The following is a 21,728-nucleotide window of genomic DNA, read 5'->3' on the forward strand; positions in this document are numbered from 1 at the left end:
TATCACTGACTCTGCTAATTGTCTAGTCTGTGGCTAACTGCTACTAAGATGGCTTTTCCTCTCTATCTTCTCAGAGTAACTGTCACCATGTCCCAATGTCAGACTGACTTGCAAGCATGTGGCCATAAACAACTTGACTAAACACTACACCATGAATACACATTGCTGTTTAAATTTAGGGGAACTTGATGATGCCTCATTCTCATGTCTCATTGATTCCAGAATGCCGATGCTGTCATCCAAGGACAGGCATTCCTTGAAACCACAGGTGTCTTTTGAGCAGCTAGTATTCACTGGCACTCTCAGTCAGGTCACACATGCCTGTTTATTTGGACCCTGAGGCCTGCAATCTATCAGTCCAGGAAGAGCCCATAGTACACAGGTCATACATGCCATTGTATTATGGTATGGTTATGGATGCTGTCCTGTGGATTCAATGCAACGCCCAATTCACAAAATACTAACACTTTTCCAGCAAATGCTAGACAGTAACATGTGACCCATATACAGTAAACATGTATGTGCCTACAGCGCCTAGTAAGGCATTTCTCAGAATTACTGGAAGGGGCATGTTGCCTCTGTCCTCCCACAAGTGTTTGTGTGTGTGTGTGTGTGTGTGTGTGTGTGTGTGGGGGGGGGGGGTCTCCCTATTCTGCTGTACTGTTATAAGGCCCCTCCTTAAAAGCCTATGCAAGATGCCATTCTGAAATAGATGTCAATCACACATAAGTGAATACTTTAGGAATACGTGCTGGAGAACTGGAAGCTCTGTCAACAAACTTAATTTCCATGCCTCGCTGGTCAGATGACTTTGATAACCTTTTGATTGAACCTAGCATTTCTGCTCAGGAAGTCACGGTCCAGCTTAATACATTTGCCATCTTTGTATAAGTGAGACTAGTGAGCCTAGTGATTCTAGTGAGTGGTAATTGACCTACAGACAGGTGAGGTTCTTTTTTAAGCATCAAAAATAACAATAAAATCCTGTTTCCCAGAGATTCCCTTAAGGTAATAGACTCTTGCCTAAGCTTTACAGGATGGGGTGCAGAGCAGTGAGTGGGTGCTCTCTTCATTAGCTTGGCACTCAAAAGATATTTGCAAGAAGAAATAAAAAGCATAGTTTCTGTCCTTGCATGCTCTGATTGTTCTGGGACAAGAGGAGGGGCAAAAGTCTGTGTGTCCAGAATAAAGGGCCTCCCCCTGGCAAAGCTCATAGTGGGAGGCTCTCCCAAACCCCAACTTATTGGTATGGTTGTTTGGCAGTTTCCAGCACTCAGGATGAACAGGTCCAACCCAGGGGTGCTAAAAAAAGTAATTAAACCTGCTAGCAAGGGAAGATCACAGCCTCCAGGAAATTAAGCAATGGTATGAAGTATTTAATTTAAATACTGACTTCATTTTACACATAAATGTGTACTTTTTTAATATATCGGTGAGATCGACTGTTTCCACTTAAGACAACCTGACTTTGATTCAAGGCATAGTGAACACAGTCTGTATCTACTATTGTGTTGATCAAACATATTCTGGTTTCCCTTCACATCAGTGAATCTCAACAAGAAACACACTGTATTGCCATATAGTTTGACATATTTTCATTTTTTCATTTCTTTCTCCCTGTCTGTTGGACTCTTGCCAATGAAGGACAGTTAATTAATCAGATGATCGTTTACCTTGTCTCTCCCCCAGGTTGCTAGCTTTTGGCTTTTAGACAGTATGATCAGACAGCTCCATCATTTGAAGGCAGAAAGTCCAAATCGTATTAGGTGTCTGGCCAGAAAACTGGAAAAAAAAAATCATTGTGAGATCAGATAAACTGACTAACGTTGTACAGTGCTTTAAGCCTGGTCTCTCTCTAATCATTCTCTTTGACATGTTCATTTTAGGAAATGCTGTAGCGTGTCCGGGCCTTAGGGCTTGTATTGGAAATAGTGTGGATTCTGAGCCATCAGTCAGATGTGCATTGACCTGTAACAGGTCTCGTTGTGATAACTATCTCACAGACTTACAGTCCTGGAGGTCTATCTGCACTTCGGGAGGTGTACGATCATGTTTCTAAGCAAAGCTTTGTTCAGGTTTGGTTTAGTGTTGGGTAAGGGCCTCATTTGTTGAAGTTTTTTTTAGGTTTAGGGTCTCATGTATGGCTCAAATGTGAAGTGTATGAGTTCATTCTCTTAAAATATTACTGTGATAGCAAAATGATACGGAAATAGCTTAGAAAATTGAAGATCAGACTTAAATTTTCATCCTAGTATTCAGTATCTGAAGTCCTTTACCTGTATACGTGTGATTTGATGTATTGTGCTGCTGCCACATGATTGACTGATTAGATAACTGGGTGAATGTGCAAGTGTACATGTGTTCCTAATAATGTGGATGGTGAGAGTTAAAACAGAATACTTTTACACTTTTATGTCATCTTCCATTTCAAAATAAAGCATGTATGTTATTCAAATAACAATGACTGAAGAGCAGAGAAGACTCTTTTACACATCTGCAGGCCCTTGCTAGACTGTTTACAATTTGGTCCCAATTACGGGTTTCATTCTAACCTGCTCACCACACACTAACCACAGGTTTTTAATTTCAGCACAAAATTGAATGTGCATGAGGCCATCTACTGGCTGGGTAGTAACAGCACATAGATAAATAGCTGACACAGCTGACTGAACATCTTGCAGGAGTGAAAATGAACAAGTCCTGCAGTGATGCATGAAGACTAAGAAGCCTGTCTACTGTAGTGACCATGAGTTTCGTAGCTGTGTTAATACATTTGCATATCAAACATGAGTTTTTGCCGTACTGTAGTTTCTACTGACTGCATAATTTTTTTCTTGTCATATATAACCTATGTATGACGAGTAGAGGTTCAATAGACTGGGGATTATCCGGGAGGATTTTTTAGTTAAAATATCATTTCAGCCCCTATTTTACAAGCAGCCTCGGTCTTGACAGTGGATTGTTTATAGGACATTATATAGGTGTCTGTTCTCTCAGCAGTGGTAATACAGGCACATGTTTCCTTAGATGTGTTTACAGCTACATTCACTGTGACTAGCAACTGGAATGCTTTGAAACACTTGGGTTGGGAAAAGTTACTTTGAAAGTGGAGTGTAAAATATATATAAATAACCATTGTTTCTCATGTAGTATTTTATGTTCAATATGTAATCGATTCAACAGTTGATGTTCACCATAGCGAGGCTTTTTTGGATTTGTTTTCTATGGAGTTTGGGTGTTGTTTTACACTTCGAGATTTATAAATTGGGATAAAGTTGGAAAAAATTGTCAATTTAACATCTACAATTCAGTAAGAGGTCAAGAGAACGTGTCCATCCTTACGACGGTCAAAGATTGTCCTGTTAGCTGGTCAGCACTACTGAACAAGTGTTCAAACAGTGTTGAGAGCTTGAGAGTACAACTTATAAGAAGAAATAAGTTCTCTTACTCATTTCTTCTATTATTTTTTAATTCTGTTGTTAGAAAGAGAGACAGACAGACAGACAGATAATGGAACTACACTTTCCAAACAATCATATCTTAACAATAACACTATTTGAAAAAAATAGAAGCAATGAATATGAGAACTTACAATTCTTCTTCCCATTATTTTCAGGAAATTCCGACAATGCAACTTCATTTTGAACGTGTAACTTGTGCAACGAGGGGGCACGGTGGCTTAGTGGTTAGCACGTTCGCCTCACACCTCCAGGGTCGGGGTTCGATTCCCGCCTCCACCTTGTGTGTGTGGAGTTTGCATGTTCTCCCCGTGCCTCGGGGGTTTCCTCTGGGTACTCCGGTTTCCTCTCCCGGTCCAAAGACATGCATGGTAGGTTGGTAGGTTGATTGGCATCTCTGGAAAATTGTCCCTATTGCTGAATGTGTGTGTGTGCGCCCTGTGATGGGTTGGCACTCCGTCCAGGGTGTATCCTGCCTTGATGCCCGATGACGCCTGAGATAGGCACAGGCTCCCTGTGACCCGAGGTAGTTCGGATAAGCGGTAGAAGATGAATAGATGAATGAACAGGTAACAACCAGCTGTTGTGAGACACATATACAATAGACATCACCTATGATGAAGAACTCATTTAAAAGGATACTTCATGTATATAATATTAAACGGATTCACACATAATGAAGCAAAACGTTTTTGGTGTACATGTATGTGGTTGTATTTCAAAATAAAGTGTAATTATAGTAACACAAGAAAAGTAAAATACCAGTGTAAATGGATTTTTATTTGTGTTTCAGATTTTATTGCCTTTTAACAATTTACCTTCAGGGGTAGTAACACAATCATGGCAATTCCTCTACAACCCAGTTTGTTCATTTACAATTCAACCCACTAACAGGGCTGTCAAGTGTCACGCATTGAGAGTGACAGTCACTCATTTCAGTCTTTTGTTACGCACTCCTGCCACACATTGTATTTGTCACGCAGAAAAACGCACTATTTATCATATATTTAATACGCCGCAGCACCCAAAATGTATTTGTCCGCACCGCTGTCTCTATGGTACAGGGCAGGAATCAAGCGCGCCTCCACTGGAGTTCTTAGTCGAGCCTGGCACTTATCAGAAAAAAACGGGGGGGGGGGGGGGGTGCTACACAATAGCCAATCAGAAAACAGCACTATTGTATCTGGGTAAGATTTAACACAACAACCAATGAAAAAAAGCAGATCCTGGAATTGTTCAGCATCATCCTCCTTCACCCAGAGAAAACCACTGGAGCTGCGAGCATCATTTTGAGCACAGAGTCATGATCAGTGTTGTAATGTTACAACAAATTCACAACTTGTTTGACATAAACAATGACATTTTAACTGCTGTTAGAGAATGTTTACCAGATAATCAGCATGAGTTTTTCATGAGTGTCTGTAACTTAACAAACAGTTTTACAGCCTGTTCACTGACAACACCTGCACAGAACAAATAGTCTAGTGCAAGTGGTTCTCAAACTGGGGGCCCTGAGATGGTGCCAGGGGGCCCCAGTTCACTCAAAACACCTGCTCAGAACAAGTAGTCTAGGCCAGTGGTTCTCAAACTGGGGGCCCTGAGATGGTGCCAGGGGGCCCCAGTTCACTGACAAAACACCTGCTCAGAACAAGTAGTCTAGGCCAGTGGTTCTTAAACTGGGGGCCCTGAGATGGTGCCAGGGGGCCCCAGTTCATTGACAACACCTGCTCAGAACAAGCAGGCTTGGTTTTAGTGCTTCCACTTTCGATGGTCGGTTTGAACAAAACCTCAACAAGAAACAGCTTGTCTCTGGACGGGACATTGTCCTCAATCATGACCCTAAAAATGGCTGGGCTTCAGCCGAAGTGTTTTAAATGGGAGCAACATTACAAATGATAAAGGAGTCCAAAAAGGCAACAAACACTTACAATAAACACCAGTCATAATCTCTCTCTCTCTCTCTCTCTCTCTCTCTCTCACACACACACACACACACACACACACACACACACACACACACACACACAAATTAATAAATGGAAATTAAATAAAAACTTTGATAATAATAATAGATCCTTTTTTGGGGTGGGGGTCAGGTTGGGGATGTCACTCTTGCCTGTCTTCAAAACTTGAGAGCCCTGCACTACATACTGTATTTAATGATAAACACTGAGCCCCAGAACTTAGGAATGAATCTGAAGGTTGATTTCAGAAACTTCCGGCCCCACATTTGCTCTACTTCAATTTCTCACCACATCATAACAACAACGTGCTTTTGCACGTGCTTCCTGCCATGTAATCAGAAACTGAAGTCAGATTACAGCGTTATGCCGAGGATCGGTTCATCTCACACCACCGCGCGCCACCACCGAACATGCCCACTCCCGTTACCCGGAAGTAAGCAGAATTCCCAAAGATGGCGGAGCAAGGTCCAATGGCGATAGCTATGCGGCTAAGAAATCAACTACAGAACGTTTATAAACTCGATCCTTTAAGAAACGAGGTGAGTAAAGACAGCTTATCGATATACAGCGTGGCTGCTCGTGCAGGGGATTTACCGAGGGCTCGTGATACGATATAAATAGAGCTCGTGCAGCCGCGCGCTCGTCCGGACTGCGGGGAAGCGACACGAACTGCGCGAGCATGCAGCGGCTTTGCGCAGGCGTGAGTGTGGATGAATCGAGTGTGCTGTTGTTCACCAGCGCGAGGCTTCTTTTTATTTATTTTTTTTATTCTTTTGTGGCTTTGTTTTCTATGGGGTCCGGTTATTGTTTTACACTTTGAGATTTGTAAATTGAGATAAAGTCGGGAGAATGTGTGAATTTAACGTGTAGGTTTCGGTAAGAGGTCGAGAGAACGTGTCCATCCTTGCGAAGATTGTTCTGTTAGCTGTTAGCACGACTGAACAAGTGCATCCGTGGGCGTCAAAGCCGCCGCCTCCTCCTCTGCTGATTGTAGAACTATCTTCAGACTGAGGAGTAAATTCACCACGGCGTGAAAATAAACAACTAAAATCTATTTCTGTAGCTTTCACTCTGGCCTCGGGGTTCGTTCATGTCGTAGCTTCACTCACGGTTCACTCTTGTAGTCTTGTAAAAAAAATAAAAAGATTTACAAAATACTTGAACACTTCTATTTTGATGCTGAAATTGTGCCTGATCTTTTAGTGTTTACTACTTTTTTGTTTGTTTGTTTCGTGTGGTTTGCGCTCCACGTGGAAATTTGTTTTCTTTGGTTTTTAGTTTGAACGCCTCGGTGTTGGCATTTTTTTCCCCACGCGAACGTGTGCACTAAAATTCTCCAGATGACGCAATTAGAGTCATTTGCATATTAATCGAATCGTTATTTGACTCCAACTGAGAACAAAGAGTTTTAAGAAGACACTTGAAGTAGAATGGAAAAAATAATAGATCGTTTGTTTCTTAAGAAGTATTTTGGTCACGGCACCACAAGCTGTTTATATACTTTATCACAAGCGCAGGAAACAGACGGCCGTGTGTTGCTAGGCAACAACCCATAGTAATTGTACTGATGGTTTCAATTAAACCAGCACAGAGCAGTAGAGATGTACAAACAGTGAAATGTGCTAGTGCTGTTATTAGCGATTGTAAATACAACCAATAAAAAAATTTGGAGGGACGATCAGTGAAGCATTGGTGTGGGGAAAAAAACAGGGGTGATCAGTGGTGATATGATCAATTGATGGGAACATCAGCTTACGCGAACGCAAATCAGTCAGGCTTTAAACTCTTTATATTCAGTAGCTGTGATGTGAGCATGAAAGCCAAACCGTAAGCTTCTGTTTGGTCAGAAAATTGCTAGATTTGTTGCCAGTGTTTTTATCGTTTTAAATAATAATAATAACCATTAACAGATCTAATAACATCAAAAATCAACAGATCTAAAATCAAACAACAAAAATGCAAAATTGGCAACACTGTCTGCATGTTTTGTTTTACTAACGTTCCTTTTCCTACACAATATGTTCTTATGACCTTGTCTGATTTAACAGGAAGAAGTGAAGATAAAAATCAAGGACCTGAATGAACACATTGTGTGTTACCTGTGTGCAGGATATTTCATCGATGCCACAACTATTACTGAGTGTCTTCACACATGTAAGTTCTGTGCACCCTTCCCCATTGGGGGAGGGCAACGTCTGAACCTCGAAATGTAACAGGTTAGACAGAAATAGAAATATCAGAAAAAGGATAAGTTTGGAATGTCTTCCACATGTTCCATAAGTATTTTAGAACTTGGCTTGAGGACAAGTTACATTCGGATCGCTCTAGATGTCCTGTAGTAACAGTAACCCCTGTTACTACAGGACTGCATGCTGGTATTGTCGGCTATTGACAAAATCACCTTGTCTTATTTCCCAAGTTTCCAACTCGAATTTTCTTGCTCTAACATCCCCATTTCGATTCAGCAATAACTGCTAATTAATTAATCAGTTGAATCAGATGTGTTTGGAAGCAGGGGAAACACTAAAATGTGCAGGCTGGCGGTATTCCAGATTGATGGACGACAACCTGTGTCTTGTTAATCATACAGGTCATCACACATGTTCTCTGTGGGGAAAAGGTTGGCTGAAGCAGGCAAGATCCTGCTGGTCATCTGTCTTGCTAGCCAGACTCACTGCTTGTTGTATTTGTGGCATGTCTTGCACTTTTAGCTGTTCAATCAAATCAGGGAATGAGATGAGGACACACACAAGAGAACACACAACATAAGAATTCATCGCTAACATCTACCCCACTATGGACAGATTACCTCTTTCTGGATCACTGAATTGAGAACATGCAGTGAGAGGAAATATACTAGATATTTGGAGACTTTTTTTGGGATTTAATATACATCATGTGCATATATCTACTTCAGTTGTACATAGGTTAATGTCATCTGACATTTTTATATTTTAAAATACATTTAAGTGCATATTAAAGTGTTTATAGGCAATAGAAAAAGTTTTTGGCTATCGTTCTAAAAGTTTTTTATGCCATTGTTTGAAAACAGTAATGCAACAATTAGCAATCATGGTGAATGAAGGAAAGGCATAGCAAAACCTTAAACATCTCTGTTAATCCAAGGAGTTGAATAATTTAAATCTTTACATGTGCTCTCATAATAAGAATGAGAAATTAATCATAAGAAACTTAAGCGAGAAGGCAGTAGAACATTAAGCAATAAACGGCACCACATTCCTCAACTTTCCTATACAACTCGCACCAAAGTCCTCTGTATTTCTATGGGGCACAGAGATGTTAATCTAAAACATTAAAACGAAACAGAAATGCTTTGGTTTAAGGTACTCTTGTCTCTGGGGGCACAGTGGCTTAGTGGTTAGCATAATTGCATCACACCTCGAATGTGAGTGATTCCCACCTTTACTCTGTGTGAGCATGTGGGGGTTTTTCTCAGGTACTCCGGTTTTCACCCACATACATTATAGTTCATACTGAGTTCACACTATAGTTCATACATGTGTGTAAAATTATGCCCTGCAGTGGTTTGGTGCCCTGTCAAGGGTGTCCTCTGCCTTGTGCCCTGAGTGCTCGGGGCATGGTGCTTGCCATGTGTTGAGGAAGAATGGTGTGTATGAACCCTAGATCACTATACTCACATTGAAGCATGTAGTTGGTGCAACATGATTTGACATGATTTGTGGTTTTAACAGTTCTGGGTTACACCTCAAAGAAAACATGAATGCTGTGATGTACCTGAACATTCATTCATTCATTCATTTTCTACCACTTATCCGAACTACCTCGGGTCACAGGGAGCCTGTGCCTATCTCAGGCGTCAAGGCAGGATACACCCTGGACGGAGTGTAGTGTGCACACACACACTCTGATTCACTCACGCAATCACACACTAGGGACAATTTTCCAGAGATGCCAATCAACCTACCATGCATGTCTTTGGAACGGGGGAGGAAACCGGAGTACCCGGAGGAAAGTTTCCCCGTGCCTCGGGGGTTTCCTCTGGGTACTCCGGTTTCCTCCCCCGAGAACATGCAAACTCCACACACACAAGGTGGAGGCGGGAATCGAACCCCGACCCTGGAGGTGTGAGGCGAACATGCTAACCACTAAGCCACCGTGCCCCCGTACCTGAACATATTAGTGGAGAATTTACTTAATACAAGAAAGCAGAACGTCTTTTGTCCTGAAGACTCTCCTGAGGTTTTGTCTTGATTAATGTTGATTAATGCAGGTTTAATCAGTTTGTAACTTTTGGGTGTGTACACTATAAAACACTCCATGTGAGCACAGTAATATAAACCTGTGATTTTAAATTTCAACATTTCAGTAAGAGTTGTCGTTCATAGAAATATGATCGCCATCATCTGACAATCAGATTCAAGACTTAAACTTATTTATAATATAAATGACGCCTTATTGTTCTGCTAATTGTGTGTTTTCTTCTTCTTGTCTTTCCACTCTAGTTTGCAAGAGTTGTATTGTAAAATACCTCCAGACCAGCAAATATTGTCCAATGTGTAACATCAAAATTCATGAAACACAGCCTTTGCTAAATCTTAAATTGGACAGAGTAATGCAAGACATAGTATACAAACTTGTTCCAGGTCTGCAGGAGAGTAAGTACACCTGCTGCGCATTAGAACAATAACATCTATACAGTGTTGTGTTACTGAATGTCTAATCGTTTTTAATTATTATACTCTGTTTGTTTTTCAGGTGAAGACAAGAGAATCAGGGAATTTTATCAATCAAGAGGTCTTGAGCGCATCATACAGCCATTAGGGGACGGTAAGCAAGAACGTATTAAAGCTTAATGTAGAAACAAAACAGCTTTTTCTGAATTGAATGATGCAATATGGTAGACAGACTGACAGTTGGGCATTTTATTTACTGCTTGATGGTTATTTTATTTTTTCTTTGCCGTTAGCTGAAGTATGCCCTGTCTCTGAACCAGGCTTTCACTGTTGGGAACAACGATTTACCGATTTACAAACAGCACATCATTCTTTCATGTGTTATCTATTTTTATAAATAATTTTATGGACCGATGATGATTATTATTATTATTATTATTATTATTACACTATTAATCAAATGGATGTAAATACTTGAATTGGATGAATGTAATTTGTGGGAATGAATGAATGAATGAATAAACAAACAAACAAACAAATAAATAAATAAATAGTGCTTTGTTGCAAAAGAAGTACACGTCTGTTTGAGAGCTTGTTAGCAGAGGCTGTTTTCTGTTTTTGGTATTGCAGCAAAAGTCTCCCAGAGGTGCATTGGATAAGATTAGATTTATTTATTTATTTAGGTAGCTTGTGTGGTGTCTGTAGAATGACAGACAGAAGGCACATCCAAACTAGGTGTTTGGGAAGTCAGTTTTCTTCACAGCTTGTTTCAGGGACTTAATAAACCTTAGCTAAAGCCATGGATTAACATGCTGTTTTTTTTTCACATTTAATTAACGTGTTCTACAAGTAGCAAAAGATTTCACAATTCAAAGGACGCACCGTTTTAATGATCACCTCTTAAATTCTAGATGGAGAAAAACCAGCAGCCATATAAAACTTTTCAGGTAATAATCTTTCAGTGTGGACTAATTTAAGCTGTGTTTGTGTCTCACAGACTCGTTGCCAGATAATACAGGATTACCGTACACCAGCTTCGATCACTCTAAAGCCCATTTTTACAGATATGATGAACAAGTCTCACTATGTCTGGAGAGACAAAGGTAAGCCACAGTTTTGGTCTTAAATGGACATAAAAATACATAAAGAGAATGAAGTGTATGTAATTTCACTTCGAGCATTCTGGGACACAAGTTATTTGTAGAAAACAAGTCACTTTTTGAAGCAGTAATTCTACTGTTCTATGATTGGGCTTTTCGAGCGTGGATGGACACAAACAACTGGGCTCCATGGAGGCACAAGTGTATCAGCAAAAAGACGCATTCCCTCTATCATAATATGACCAGGAGTCAGGAAAATTGCCCCGGTCACCTTTATTAATTGCTTAATAAATTTACTATTTACAAGAGCTTTACTATATGTTTTATCTAGAATTACTGATAAATATCCAGGGCTAAGGATGGCTGATGAATTGGTAATTGTGTGTACCAACTGAAATGAGAATTCAGTAATCTACTGAATGTCAACACGGCTGTAATTTTGCTTGCAGATATTCAGTATAACCTCATGATTGCATGTGAAATATGCTTTTATTTTAGTTCAATATGCAAGAAGTTAATATTTAGTAAGTGAAAGTTTGGACACTTTCGAAACGTTTGGTTTATTTTTGCTACATTAAATCCTGAAGAAGCCAGACTCATTTTAAATGTACTTCCAGTGAAATTGTTGCCCCTTCTTTCTTTTCACCTTCAGATGATGAGCTTTCTTATTTTAAGCTAAAAGTTCTATTTATGAAAATCTATTTTGCCATGTCACCTAATGTTAACGCTGTTGGGAATCATAGACCACAGTAAAACATTCAGTTAGAAATATAGAAGGAACGGCGCATGACCAATCAAATTGTACCGAATTGGACCGAACTGTAATATAATTAATGAATTTTTTACAGCACTGACCATCAGAATCAAAAATGTCTGAAGAGACACCTCTTCTGTTAACACTTAACTAAACACTAACCTCTCCTCACTCTACCAAAAAAATGTATAATTTTTACACTTTTAATCTGTTTACTTTGCTCCTTTAGCACTCAGTTAAAAATGTGTACTGCAAAATGAAACATTAACTTCCTTGTACAGTGGCAGTTAGAAGCATCACAAAGAGCCGAAATAAAGATTCTGGGCACAATATCACATAAATATTTCATTTCACAGTGACTTTAGTAAGAAAATAATACTGTTTACTTGTTGATGAACATGGGCACATATTAGAAGTGTCATGTTCACAGTTCACACACCACGTCTGGTGTAAAATGGCATTAAATTAAGCATTTAATTCTTCTAGTAAAGCAATCCTGTGTATTTCTCCATCGCAAAGCCTTGTGTTATTCAAACTACAGACTTTGTCGGCTGAATTAGGAGGCAAAATAGATTAGTAATAGATTAGGTTCTTTTATTAGTCATCACTACTGTAACAGTAGTGATGACTAATAAAAGAACCTAATCTATTACTAATAGATTAAATAATTACAAATAGGTTAAATAATTTTCTATATGATGTATTTAGACATGATTGAACACGCATGGCGCAGGAGCTGTACTAATTTGTTCCAGAAAAATCTGATGTTTTTTGAATTAACTATGTTAATTCAACACTAAATGGCATCAATAAATGGTTCTTTCTTTCTTTCTTTCTTTCTTTCTTTCTTTCTTTCTTTCTTTCTTTTTCTTTTCTTTTTTTCTGTCTTTGTCTTTCTGTGTCTGTCTGTTTGTCTTTGTGGATTAGTTCCCCTAACAACTCAAAAAAGAAAGACACCCTCAAAAAAAGAAAAAGGTGCACAAAGTTGTTTGTCTAAATACCTCTATATACTTTTTTATAGCTTAGTTGATATAACCATAACTATAAATTAGTCTCATTACAATCGTGGCAATAAAAAGTATTAAAATGAAAACTCAGCATGATTCTGAACTCCAGACACACAAGATTTCACTCTTTTGAAACAATATAATGGCTTCTCCACTTCTCCACTGGATATTTGTTTATTATGATGCTTATCAGAGTACCTCTGAGACTTTTGAGATGCATTTGATCTTTTGTAATTTGTTCTTTCTCTTTGCAGCTCATCATTATCTGGAAAAGACAAAAATAAGTTAACTTTACAGGTAAGGTATGAAGAACTGTCATGGGGCAGCGTGTTATGCAGTTGTGTTGAATGTAAATGTGTATATTCTGTACATATGTACATTCTGTAAAACTCTGGGTCTGTATTTACAAAACAGGAAATTACATCATTCTTAGCTGTTTCCTCCTTAAAGCCTATCCTTCACCCTGCTGAAAAACATTTTACCTGCAAAAGAGAAAGGCCAGAACTGCTTTTGTGGTTAAAGATGATGGAGCAGTATCAGACTGTAGAAAATTCACAACACTTTTAAGTGTCACTGGTTTTCTGAGTGAAATCAATGAAAGTAATACAAAAACTTTGCTCACATGGCCAGGTAGTGTAGGTTTTGATCTATGATGGTTCTGCATGACTTTTTTTTTTTTTAGTATGTAAGGATACCGTTTCCCTCAGCCAGCTATTTCGGATTGTTCCTGATTCAGTTTTTGTGACATTGGAGATGCCTGAATTGAGGCTGGTTGTCAGCTTCAAACCTGTTTGTAATGTGAAAATGGTTTGTCAGTTGTTTTGGGCTACAACAAGCCGTTTTAAAAGCTGGACTAACATGTCTGCGTCTGCTACATGTGAGATTACATGCACTGTGCTGGTAACACTGAAGTGTGCTCTCTGCTCTTCACAGCAGAAGTTTGTTCGCTGCTCAGTCCGAGCCGAGGTCAGACACCTGAGGAAAGTTTTGTGCCATCGACTCAACGTAGAGAGACATCAGGTCTGTCTCTTACTGTAATTAATTCTCCTTTTAAAACTTTACTGTCTTCGGTGAAACTTACTCAGTTCTTTGCTGGCAATTATTTTCTTAAAATTGGGCAGCTTGACTAAGGCCCTTATTTATTGACATCATTTTGGTTCCCCTTTTAATTTCCCACATTTCTTAGCAGTGATGCTAATCAGATATATATCAAACAGCACATGTTTGATTTAATGCAGGCCATTACTGAACAACAATTTAGCACTTAATATATAACTGTCCTGTAGACGTTTTCATGAGACAAAGGACGTATTTATGCATACTTAAAAATAGTTTTGGGGAAAAAAATGTAAATACACGATATTTATAAAAATAACCAGAAAACTTAGACAGATACTAGTCTAACGGTACACTTCTGTAGCAAACCACAGACCGCTAATTCTAAATCAAGAATAATTTTATTATAGTTTTGTCTTTTTACCTTTTATGAACATGATACTATGGAAATATGATGCCCGTTTTTCAAATCTTTACAATAATATTTTGCCTATTTGTTAGAAACTTCAAATCCCATAACACTTTTTTTAATTGCTATAAGATTCAGGTTTACATTAGCTTGATAAAAACCTAAAGAATACTAACAGGTTTATAAATAATCAATTAAAATGATTAAATGAGCTAATAATAGCTATGAGAACTCTAATTCTTATATCTTTAATTATTCTGTTCTACTTTTGTACCATACCTTTACAAACTTTGAGGTCTAAGTAGTTTGAAAATGTAACACACACTGTCCTGCTCTGAGCTGTAAGTAGACTAAGTCCTTGTTTTTGTGAGCAGTAATTGTGTGCATACTTGGACTGTATCCCTTTTTTCACTGCTCTGTTTTGTGCTCTTATTGTGATAGGTCCAGATGCTTTTTAATAATGAATGTCTACCAGATCACATGACCATGAAGCGTCTCTGGCTGTCTCATTGGTTTGGAAAGGTACTCTTGCGGTTGCTATGTTTCTATATGCTATATGTATGTGCATTATATGGGATGTGGTAGCCTAGTGGTTACGGTGTTGGGCTACCAATCGGAAGGTTGTGAGTTCGATTCCTACGTCCACCAAGCTGCCACTGCTGGGCCCCTGAGCAAGGCCCTTAACCCTCAATTGCTCAGTTGTATAGAAATGAGATGGGGGGGGGGAGTAAAATGTAAGTCGCTCTGGATAAGGGCGTCTGCTAAATGCTGTAAATGTAAATATATATTTAGAAAACAGTGTGATTGGTTAAATTGTACAATTTAATTTAGTTTTGGGGTAAATAACATCACATTTATTTTTAAGGAAGTGAAAAATGTAGTTTCAGATGGATTAAAGGTTTGTTAGTTTCCTTTGTGCTCATTATTCTTATACTTTTTTTTTTTTTTCTCCCTCCTCCTACCCTTTAGGCTCAACCCCTGGTTCTGCACTATGCCATCAAGGACAAGAGAGCAAGATAGGATAGAAAAATAGTATCTACTGTTGTACATATTTTGTATTTCACATATTCTATTTTAATAGTTTTTTCTCTGCATATATACTTATTTTTGTTTTGTATTTTTGAAAAAAAAAAATAAATGTAAGTGTTAAAAAAAAATCTTGCTGTCTGAAGTCGTCACAGGGACAGAACAAGATTTTACACATCAGGACTTTGGAAATGGTGGAGTAGCAGTGAGGATAATCAGCTGACACTCAGGATGGATCAAACAGCACATTGATTTGATTTCCTCAGTTTAGCAGGAAGTGGTAAACACCATGCTTTTCCTGTAGATGGTTGGTTACAGTAATTGATGGATAAAAAAATGGTACAAAATGGTAGACAAATTTGTACAGAAGAAAAAGTAGCACAATTAACCAGAATATCTCTCACAGAGCAAATGTGGATTTCTTAGTCATTTTAAATATCATTCACATTGATATTACCATAATGCAGACAATTAATGAATAGCAATTCAGCATATCAGAATTACGTTTTTCTCCCTTAATATGTAACTGTACTGTACTGTAGATGTCTAGTGTTCTGCAGATGTCTTCATGAGAGCAGAGAAAAGGGGACATGCTGTAATAATGTGTGCATAGTAATGCACACTTAAGATTTGTTTACAAATTAACACAAAGGTTTGAAATGCACATGTCCTAAAGCAGAGCTAACCAGAGAACTTAAAACGCATATGTACTTTAATTGTACAGTATTTATGTAAAACACAGAAGGAATTGATTCCCGAATTTTGATTCAACTAATCACTGCTACGTGTAACAAGGCTTTTTTTTTTTTCGTTGTTGTTTTAACGATCCGTTGATTTGTTTGCATGGAACATTTCTTAGGTCTAGGCAAAATTGTAGCAGGTTTTGAGCGAACATAAGGCTCTGCATTTCTGAAAATGAACACAAGGGGGCGTCATTGGCACGTGGTACAGAAACGCGGCCCCGCAAAATCACACGTTTTCGTTACATAAAAGGTTAATTATAGTCTAAGACTTTGATTTGTAACGACACATTAGACCGACCTTTTTTCTAGCATTTAACAAAATTATGTAAGATATTGTAGAATGTTTTTCTATGACTTTAAAATGTGTTCTACTATAAATATAATCCTATAAAGAGATAATCTGCGGCTGATTAATAAATAAATAATGATGGCTGTCATTGCTTACGCATGCAATGACATTTCTAACTGCTGACTTCTTTTAGTCGCCAAAAGGACTGTGCCTTAGTGTTGTAATACAGTCTGATAAATCTGATAAATTTGTTTATTTATTTATTTGTTTGTTTGTTCAAATCTGGTAGTTTTCATGGCACTCTAAAATTAAATTCAATTAATTGTGAGTCCTGATGCCAAATTTACAATGCATTTTTTTATATCGATTGAGCAGCGATTTTTTTATTTGAATCGACAATTATAGAGATGAATTTCTGCTTCTTTGTTCTAATTTATTTTGCTTTGTAACAGTAATAATAATAATAATAATAATAATAATAATAATAAATCTGCTGCAAATGGGTTCAGTACTAATGCTGATATGCCCCATTTATTTCCAAAACAACTCTATATAGCCTATTATTTGCACTTGATATAATAACGATTTTTGTGTTTCGGGTGGCTAATAAAAACAGTCCTCGGGAGTATTTCACTGAATTGAAGTCTGTATACACACACAGCAACAGAGCTAAGTGCAGGGATTGACTGTGCCCCTGAATTTGCGTTAGTCAAAGCCAATAGTTCTAAGCAATGTTATTATTAATTTAGGAACTCCGTTAAATGACTCTATAATGTAAGCAGCGTTATTGAAAACTATTGCAAGACAAGATCCAGAGCTGTTGGGTATTAATTTCTCCGCAGTGGGTCCCTGCAGTAGTCTTCTCCCGTCCCAGCCACGCACTCACAAACATCTACTTGACTTTTCAACCCCAGCTATTCTAAGCCATTGCGCCAATTGTGCGCTGCAACTTTCTGTCTTCGTCCTAAGCGAAGCGTCTTTGCCTTGATCTGCTCACAACTGGTCCAAATGAGGCGAAAGATATTGAGCAGAAGGCCATTCGGCTTGTGCGGATACGGGGAGAGAGTGAGAAAGAGAAAGAAAGACAGAGAGGCAACAGTCCTCCCATTTCTTTAGACTTCCCATTGAGATTTATTCATTAGGAGCCTCATGTTAATCCATTGCTATTCATGGGCGTTTTCAACACACGCATTTTAAAGGGGCCCCAGATGCGCGACTCAGACTGTTTATATGCGGCAAAGGCGGGTTAACCTAATCAATCATGCTGACTAGTTTGGGTTGGGGAAAATTCGTAAACCATATGTCAGGAAGGGGAAAGCAAGCTTTTTGTTGCCAGGCCTCGAGCTCAAAAAGTCCTCGTGACAATTGTTTTCTTTTCTTCCCCTTCCCTTTCTTTGCTTTGCTTTTCTTTTCTAGAGAGCATACGAGTGTGTTGATGGGGGGCTTGTTCAATTGTCCCTAATTGAACTCCAGCCACTTAACCACTTAACCACACACAGAATGTGTAACCAAGAGAAGATGATCTGTTAAAATATAGCGACTGTTTGGTTTAAAATTCCTGTGGTCTGTTAATGTTAATCCTAAATTATCTACGACGTGAACATTATCCTAAAATAAAAATACACAAAATCAGGATTGGCTCCGAGGCTCATGACTTAAAACTTCAAGAAACTTATCTGAAATATCATATAACCTTTATTTACATAAATGGTGATTAAATATAATGTTACAATAACTTTATCGCATAAATGCATCATATGTTGATTTATACACACAACCTTACCCCCTGTTATTTGGATAATTTGGCTATTATTTGTATTCAAAGTTTTGACCAGAGTGGCTTTTCATCCAGGCTTAAGGACCAGAATTACAAATATATCACTAATATGGAAGAAACTGTTTCAGCAATTGTAACTGGGAATATTTTCAGTGAAATAGCAAATACTAATCCTATGGCCCAACTGACATCTTTCTTGACATTGTATAAATATAAATATGACTATATACTTGAGAAATTCGTTGGAAAAAAAAAAGAAAATCACATTTGGCAGATGAGTATCATTAGCAGCTATAACAGTAGTGTAGTTGGTGTGATACTACTGACGAACTGCGTAACGAAACAATTGCACGAGTTTCCCCATATTTATGTGGCATAAAATAAACCTTTAAAAGTACATACACATGTTGAGTTCGTGATCTGGTACCACAATCACTAATCAATTCTCATATCCTACTGAATGAAAATGTACTCCTTTTCAGCTCATCTTCAGTCATGGAAGCTTTTACAATCCTTGCAATAAATTAAAACATGAGAGACAGAAAAAAAGCGGGCTGGAAAAAAACATCCTTTCACTTTTTAGTTCTTCCGCATTGTTCAACATTCGTGCAAAAGTTGTGTGGATAAAAACGGCTGTTCGTCTGCTGCACATAGCAGGGAGGACATTTCATATTCATCAGCACAGAAAATAGACGCCCGGTACAGAAAATGACTGGGCCAGGTCTCAATCGTCCACCTCAATCTCTTCGTCCTCTTCGGAGAACTCGTCTGTGGTTTGGCCCCGGGATGAAGGCGGCGACTGAGGGAAGACTCTGAGGCCGTGCGCTCTCGGCGACGCGCTCGGTGATATCGGAGCCGACCCGCCGTGCGCATCGTCGATGTCCTCCATAGATACAAGTTTCTGCAGCGTTTGCGGGGGAATCTTCTTCAGCGACTCGACATCTGCCTTCATCTCCTCCAGATCTCTCTTGAGCTTAGCTCGTCGGTTCTGAAACCAGGTGATGACCTGTGCGTTGGTGAGGCCGAGTTGCTGAGCGATCTGATCACGGTCAGCCGGCGAGAGGTACTTCTGGTACAGGAAGCGCTTCTCTAACTCGTAGATCTGATGGTTGGTGAAGGCCGTGCGCGACTTCCGCCGCTTTTTCGACACCTGCCTCTGGCCGAAAGCGTTCATGTGTTCGCGACCTGCCAATTAATCATGGAAAAAAATATATAGGTTAAAAAGACAGAAAGTAAAACAAGTTTAATTTCTGTGCTGATACAGGCGGCCGTGATTTTCGTGCGCATGTGCGTGTTAGGCCGCAGTTCTTCAGTCCAGCTGCAAAACATCTGCTCTTTGACAAAAATAGGAGTGTGTCCAAAACAACCCTGCAATTAATTGCGAAGCATTTTCCAAAGTATTTCACAAGTCAATCAAAAATTAAGCAACAGTTTCTAACAAACCCCACTGATCACCAAACATGCTCCTGATCACCTCCTGACATCTCTGTATCAAGGACAGTGTGCAGTTTAAGCAGTAAGGATCCCGAGCAGAATTAGTTCACGCACTGATCATCTTAAAATCGGATTTATTATGCTTAAACCATAGTCTAATAAATTAGATACATATATGTTATTAAATATTACATTAAAAAATACATTTAAAATAAAGTTATGACCAAAGTTAAACGTAGGAAAGTAGTTCTTCTTTTTTTTTATTTTATATAAAGAATACTGTTATTATTCACAGCAGGATTATTGATCAATAATAATGACAACGCATACACAATGGTACTATGAGCCTAGATGTCATGGAAGTTAGCATATTTTTATTTTGCAGCATTTAACCAAATGTCACATTCGCGACAGAGTGTCCACAGAGAGAGAGCGCGACTTTTTAAGCGTTTAATAATGTTCTCGGTCATGTTTCTGACACTCGAACAAAGTGTTGATTACCTTCTGCCGCTTGTATAACGCTGACTTCAAGCCCTTTAAAAGTTTTGCTTGCTAGCTCCTCCAGGGCGCATAAGGGTGAGGACGGAGTGCTGAGGCCGTTCCGAACAGCGTTCGCTCCCGTTACCTTCTCAAGCACGCGCGGCGGACACAGATTCGTCACCGACTTCTTCACGGACGGCTTGTTTAAGATGTCCTCAATACTAAACGGAGTTAGAGGCTTGTTGGAGTTAGCGGGGGGCGGCAGCTGATCTAAAGGACCCCGTCTCCTCTCCTCGCTGCCCGATTGCAACACCGAGCCAGTCTTCATGTCTTTACTGGAGGTCATTGCAGTCCTATAAGAAAGTGTTCAGAAAAAGTTTTCTATTTTGAGCAACAGCCACGATCGCTTCTTTCTGCATAAACCCTGCTTTCTCCCAGGTCCGTGTCGTTGTCTTTTAAACGCAACCGCTGACAATCTTCGGTCTGAGGTGTTGGTCCGAAAACACCATTGCTTCAGGAGGAGTGCGCTGCGCACTCACAGGCACCCGAGTCCCAGTCCGCTTGTAGCAATCCCACTTTTTTCGAAGAGCCCCATGAATTTGTTTGGGAAGTGAAAATGACACTGGCCACAGGGGCCGAGTCGCTACACACAAAAATAAGCTGAAGCGCAGAAAACAGGAGAGATCAAGCGACCGCTAACGAGTTGTTGTTGATTGGGCGAAGTTCAATTAGAGAAACTCTACGCAACTTGCTGACCCTCTGCTCCGTCTTAAAGGGCCAGACCCTAATAATTAATTGGACGCAAGAATAGGAGGAGTTTCCCCCCGCGGTGATGGCGAAGTTTTAAGAGAAGGGAGATAGCGAGAGATGTTTATACATCTGACACCCCACTCCTACTTAGGACGGACCACGTGCTCCACGCGCCTCCATCTCTGAAAAAGGAGAGTGTGCTCATTACAAGAATACCACCAGCGTTCCCTAGACTCAATTAGTAAAGACGATGTGTGCGTTCTTGCCAAGAAGTTCTGCAAAGTAGAGTGATTTCATTATTGCCGAGGTTAATTATTTAAATATCAGGTGCGAAGATGGAAACCTAATACCCAATTACCATTATATGACCGGAGAGTATAATAATAATAATAATAATAATAATAATAATAATAATAATAATAATAATAATAATAATAATAATAATAATAATAATCATCATCATCATAATAACAACAACAACAACAACAATAATAATAATAATAATAATAATAATAATAATAATAATAATAATAACACGGTACTTAGCATTTCAAACAACAAAGATGATGATAATAATAGCCAAGCCAGAAATAGGCTGATAATAAACTTTTAAATTCGATACCCATAGTACAAATGTGTGCCAAACATCGCGTTTCTTTATTCAAATGTAATGTAAATGTAATGAAATTTAATTTCAACACCAGTTTTCAACAACAACAAAAAAAATAATAATTAACAAAACATAAAATGTCAACGGGCTTAGTAAGATGGGTAAACACTGCCTAGTGAGAAGTTGCGCGTATTAAGCTTGTGTATAATGATCTCA

At 38.9% G+C, this 21,728-nt stretch overlaps 2 protein-coding genes and 1 long non-coding RNA gene across 7 annotated transcripts; 1 reads left to right on the plus strand and 2 right to left on the minus strand.

The window, feature by feature from the left end:
• Positions 1-973: 973 nt before the first annotated feature.
• LOC132855492 (uncharacterized) lies at positions 974-3,637 on the minus strand. Its single transcript, XR_009649345.1, has 3 exons — positions 3,593-3,637; positions 1,674-1,782; positions 974-1,302 (listed from the first exon to the last, which is right to left on the minus strand). It is a non-coding gene; the product is annotated as an uncharacterized LOC132855492 (long non-coding RNA).
• Positions 3,638-5,732: 2,095 nt separating this feature from the next.
• On the plus strand, positions 5,733-15,519 carry pcgf1 (polycomb group ring finger 1). 5 transcript variants are annotated; one of them, XM_060885812.1, is made up of 10 exons: positions 5,733-5,961; positions 7,471-7,576; positions 9,907-10,059; positions 10,160-10,231; positions 11,075-11,180; positions 12,859-12,906; positions 13,193-13,235; positions 13,875-13,958; positions 14,845-14,925; positions 15,373-15,519. In XM_060885812.1, the coding sequence occupies exons 1-10, from the start codon at positions 5,875-5,877 to the stop codon at positions 15,421-15,423; spliced, it is 831 nt and encodes a 276-aa protein (XP_060741795.1). In that variant the 5' UTR covers positions 5,733-5,874; the 3' UTR covers positions 15,424-15,519. The 5 variants fall into 5 exon arrangements, with proteins under 5 accessions (XP_060741795.1, XP_060741793.1, XP_060741798.1 ...); XM_060885810.1 differs by having other exon boundaries at positions 13,872-13,958; positions 15,373-15,518; XM_060885814.1 differs by lacking the exon at positions 5,733-5,961 and adding an exon at positions 5,971-6,122 and having other exon boundaries at positions 13,872-13,958.
• Positions 15,520-18,240: 2,721 nt separating this feature from the next.
• Positions 18,241-20,567, minus strand: lbx2 (ladybird homeobox 2). Its single transcript, XM_060885816.1, has 2 exons — positions 20,174-20,567; positions 18,241-19,423 (listed from the first exon to the last, which is right to left on the minus strand). The coding sequence occupies exons 1-2, from the start codon at positions 20,496-20,498 to the stop codon at positions 18,963-18,965; spliced, it is 786 nt and encodes a 261-aa protein (XP_060741799.1). The 5' UTR covers positions 20,499-20,567; the 3' UTR covers positions 18,241-18,962.
• Positions 20,568-21,728: the final 1,161 nt, after the last annotated feature.

The sequence above is a fragment of the Tachysurus vachellii genome, chromosome 13 (assembly GCF_030014155.1).
Source record: "Tachysurus vachellii isolate PV-2020 chromosome 13, HZAU_Pvac_v1, whole genome shotgun sequence".
Classification (NCBI taxonomy): domain Eukaryota; kingdom Metazoa; phylum Chordata; class Actinopteri; order Siluriformes; family Bagridae; genus Tachysurus; species Tachysurus vachellii.

Coding starts and splice junctions, on each gene's coding strand:
- pcgf1 (XM_060885810.1), top strand. CDS start 5,875: ATGGCGGAGCAAGGTCCAATGGCGATAGCTATGCGGCTAAGAAATCAA. Junction 12,907..13,192: donor ACCCTCAAAAAAAGAAAAAG/GTGCACAAAGTT, acceptor TTCTCTTTGCAG/CTCATCATTATCTGGAAAAG. Junction 14,926..15,372: donor TGTCTCATTGGTTTGGAAAG/GTACTCTTGCGG, acceptor CCTACCCTTTAG/GCTCAACCCCTGGTTCTGCA.
- lbx2 (XM_060885816.1), bottom strand. CDS start 20,498: ATGACCTCCAGTAAAGACATGAAGACTGGCTCGGTGTTGCAATCGGGC. Junction 19,424..20,173: donor CGTTATACAAGCGGCAGAAG/GTAATCAACACT, acceptor ATTAATTGGCAG/GTCGCGAACACATGAACGCT.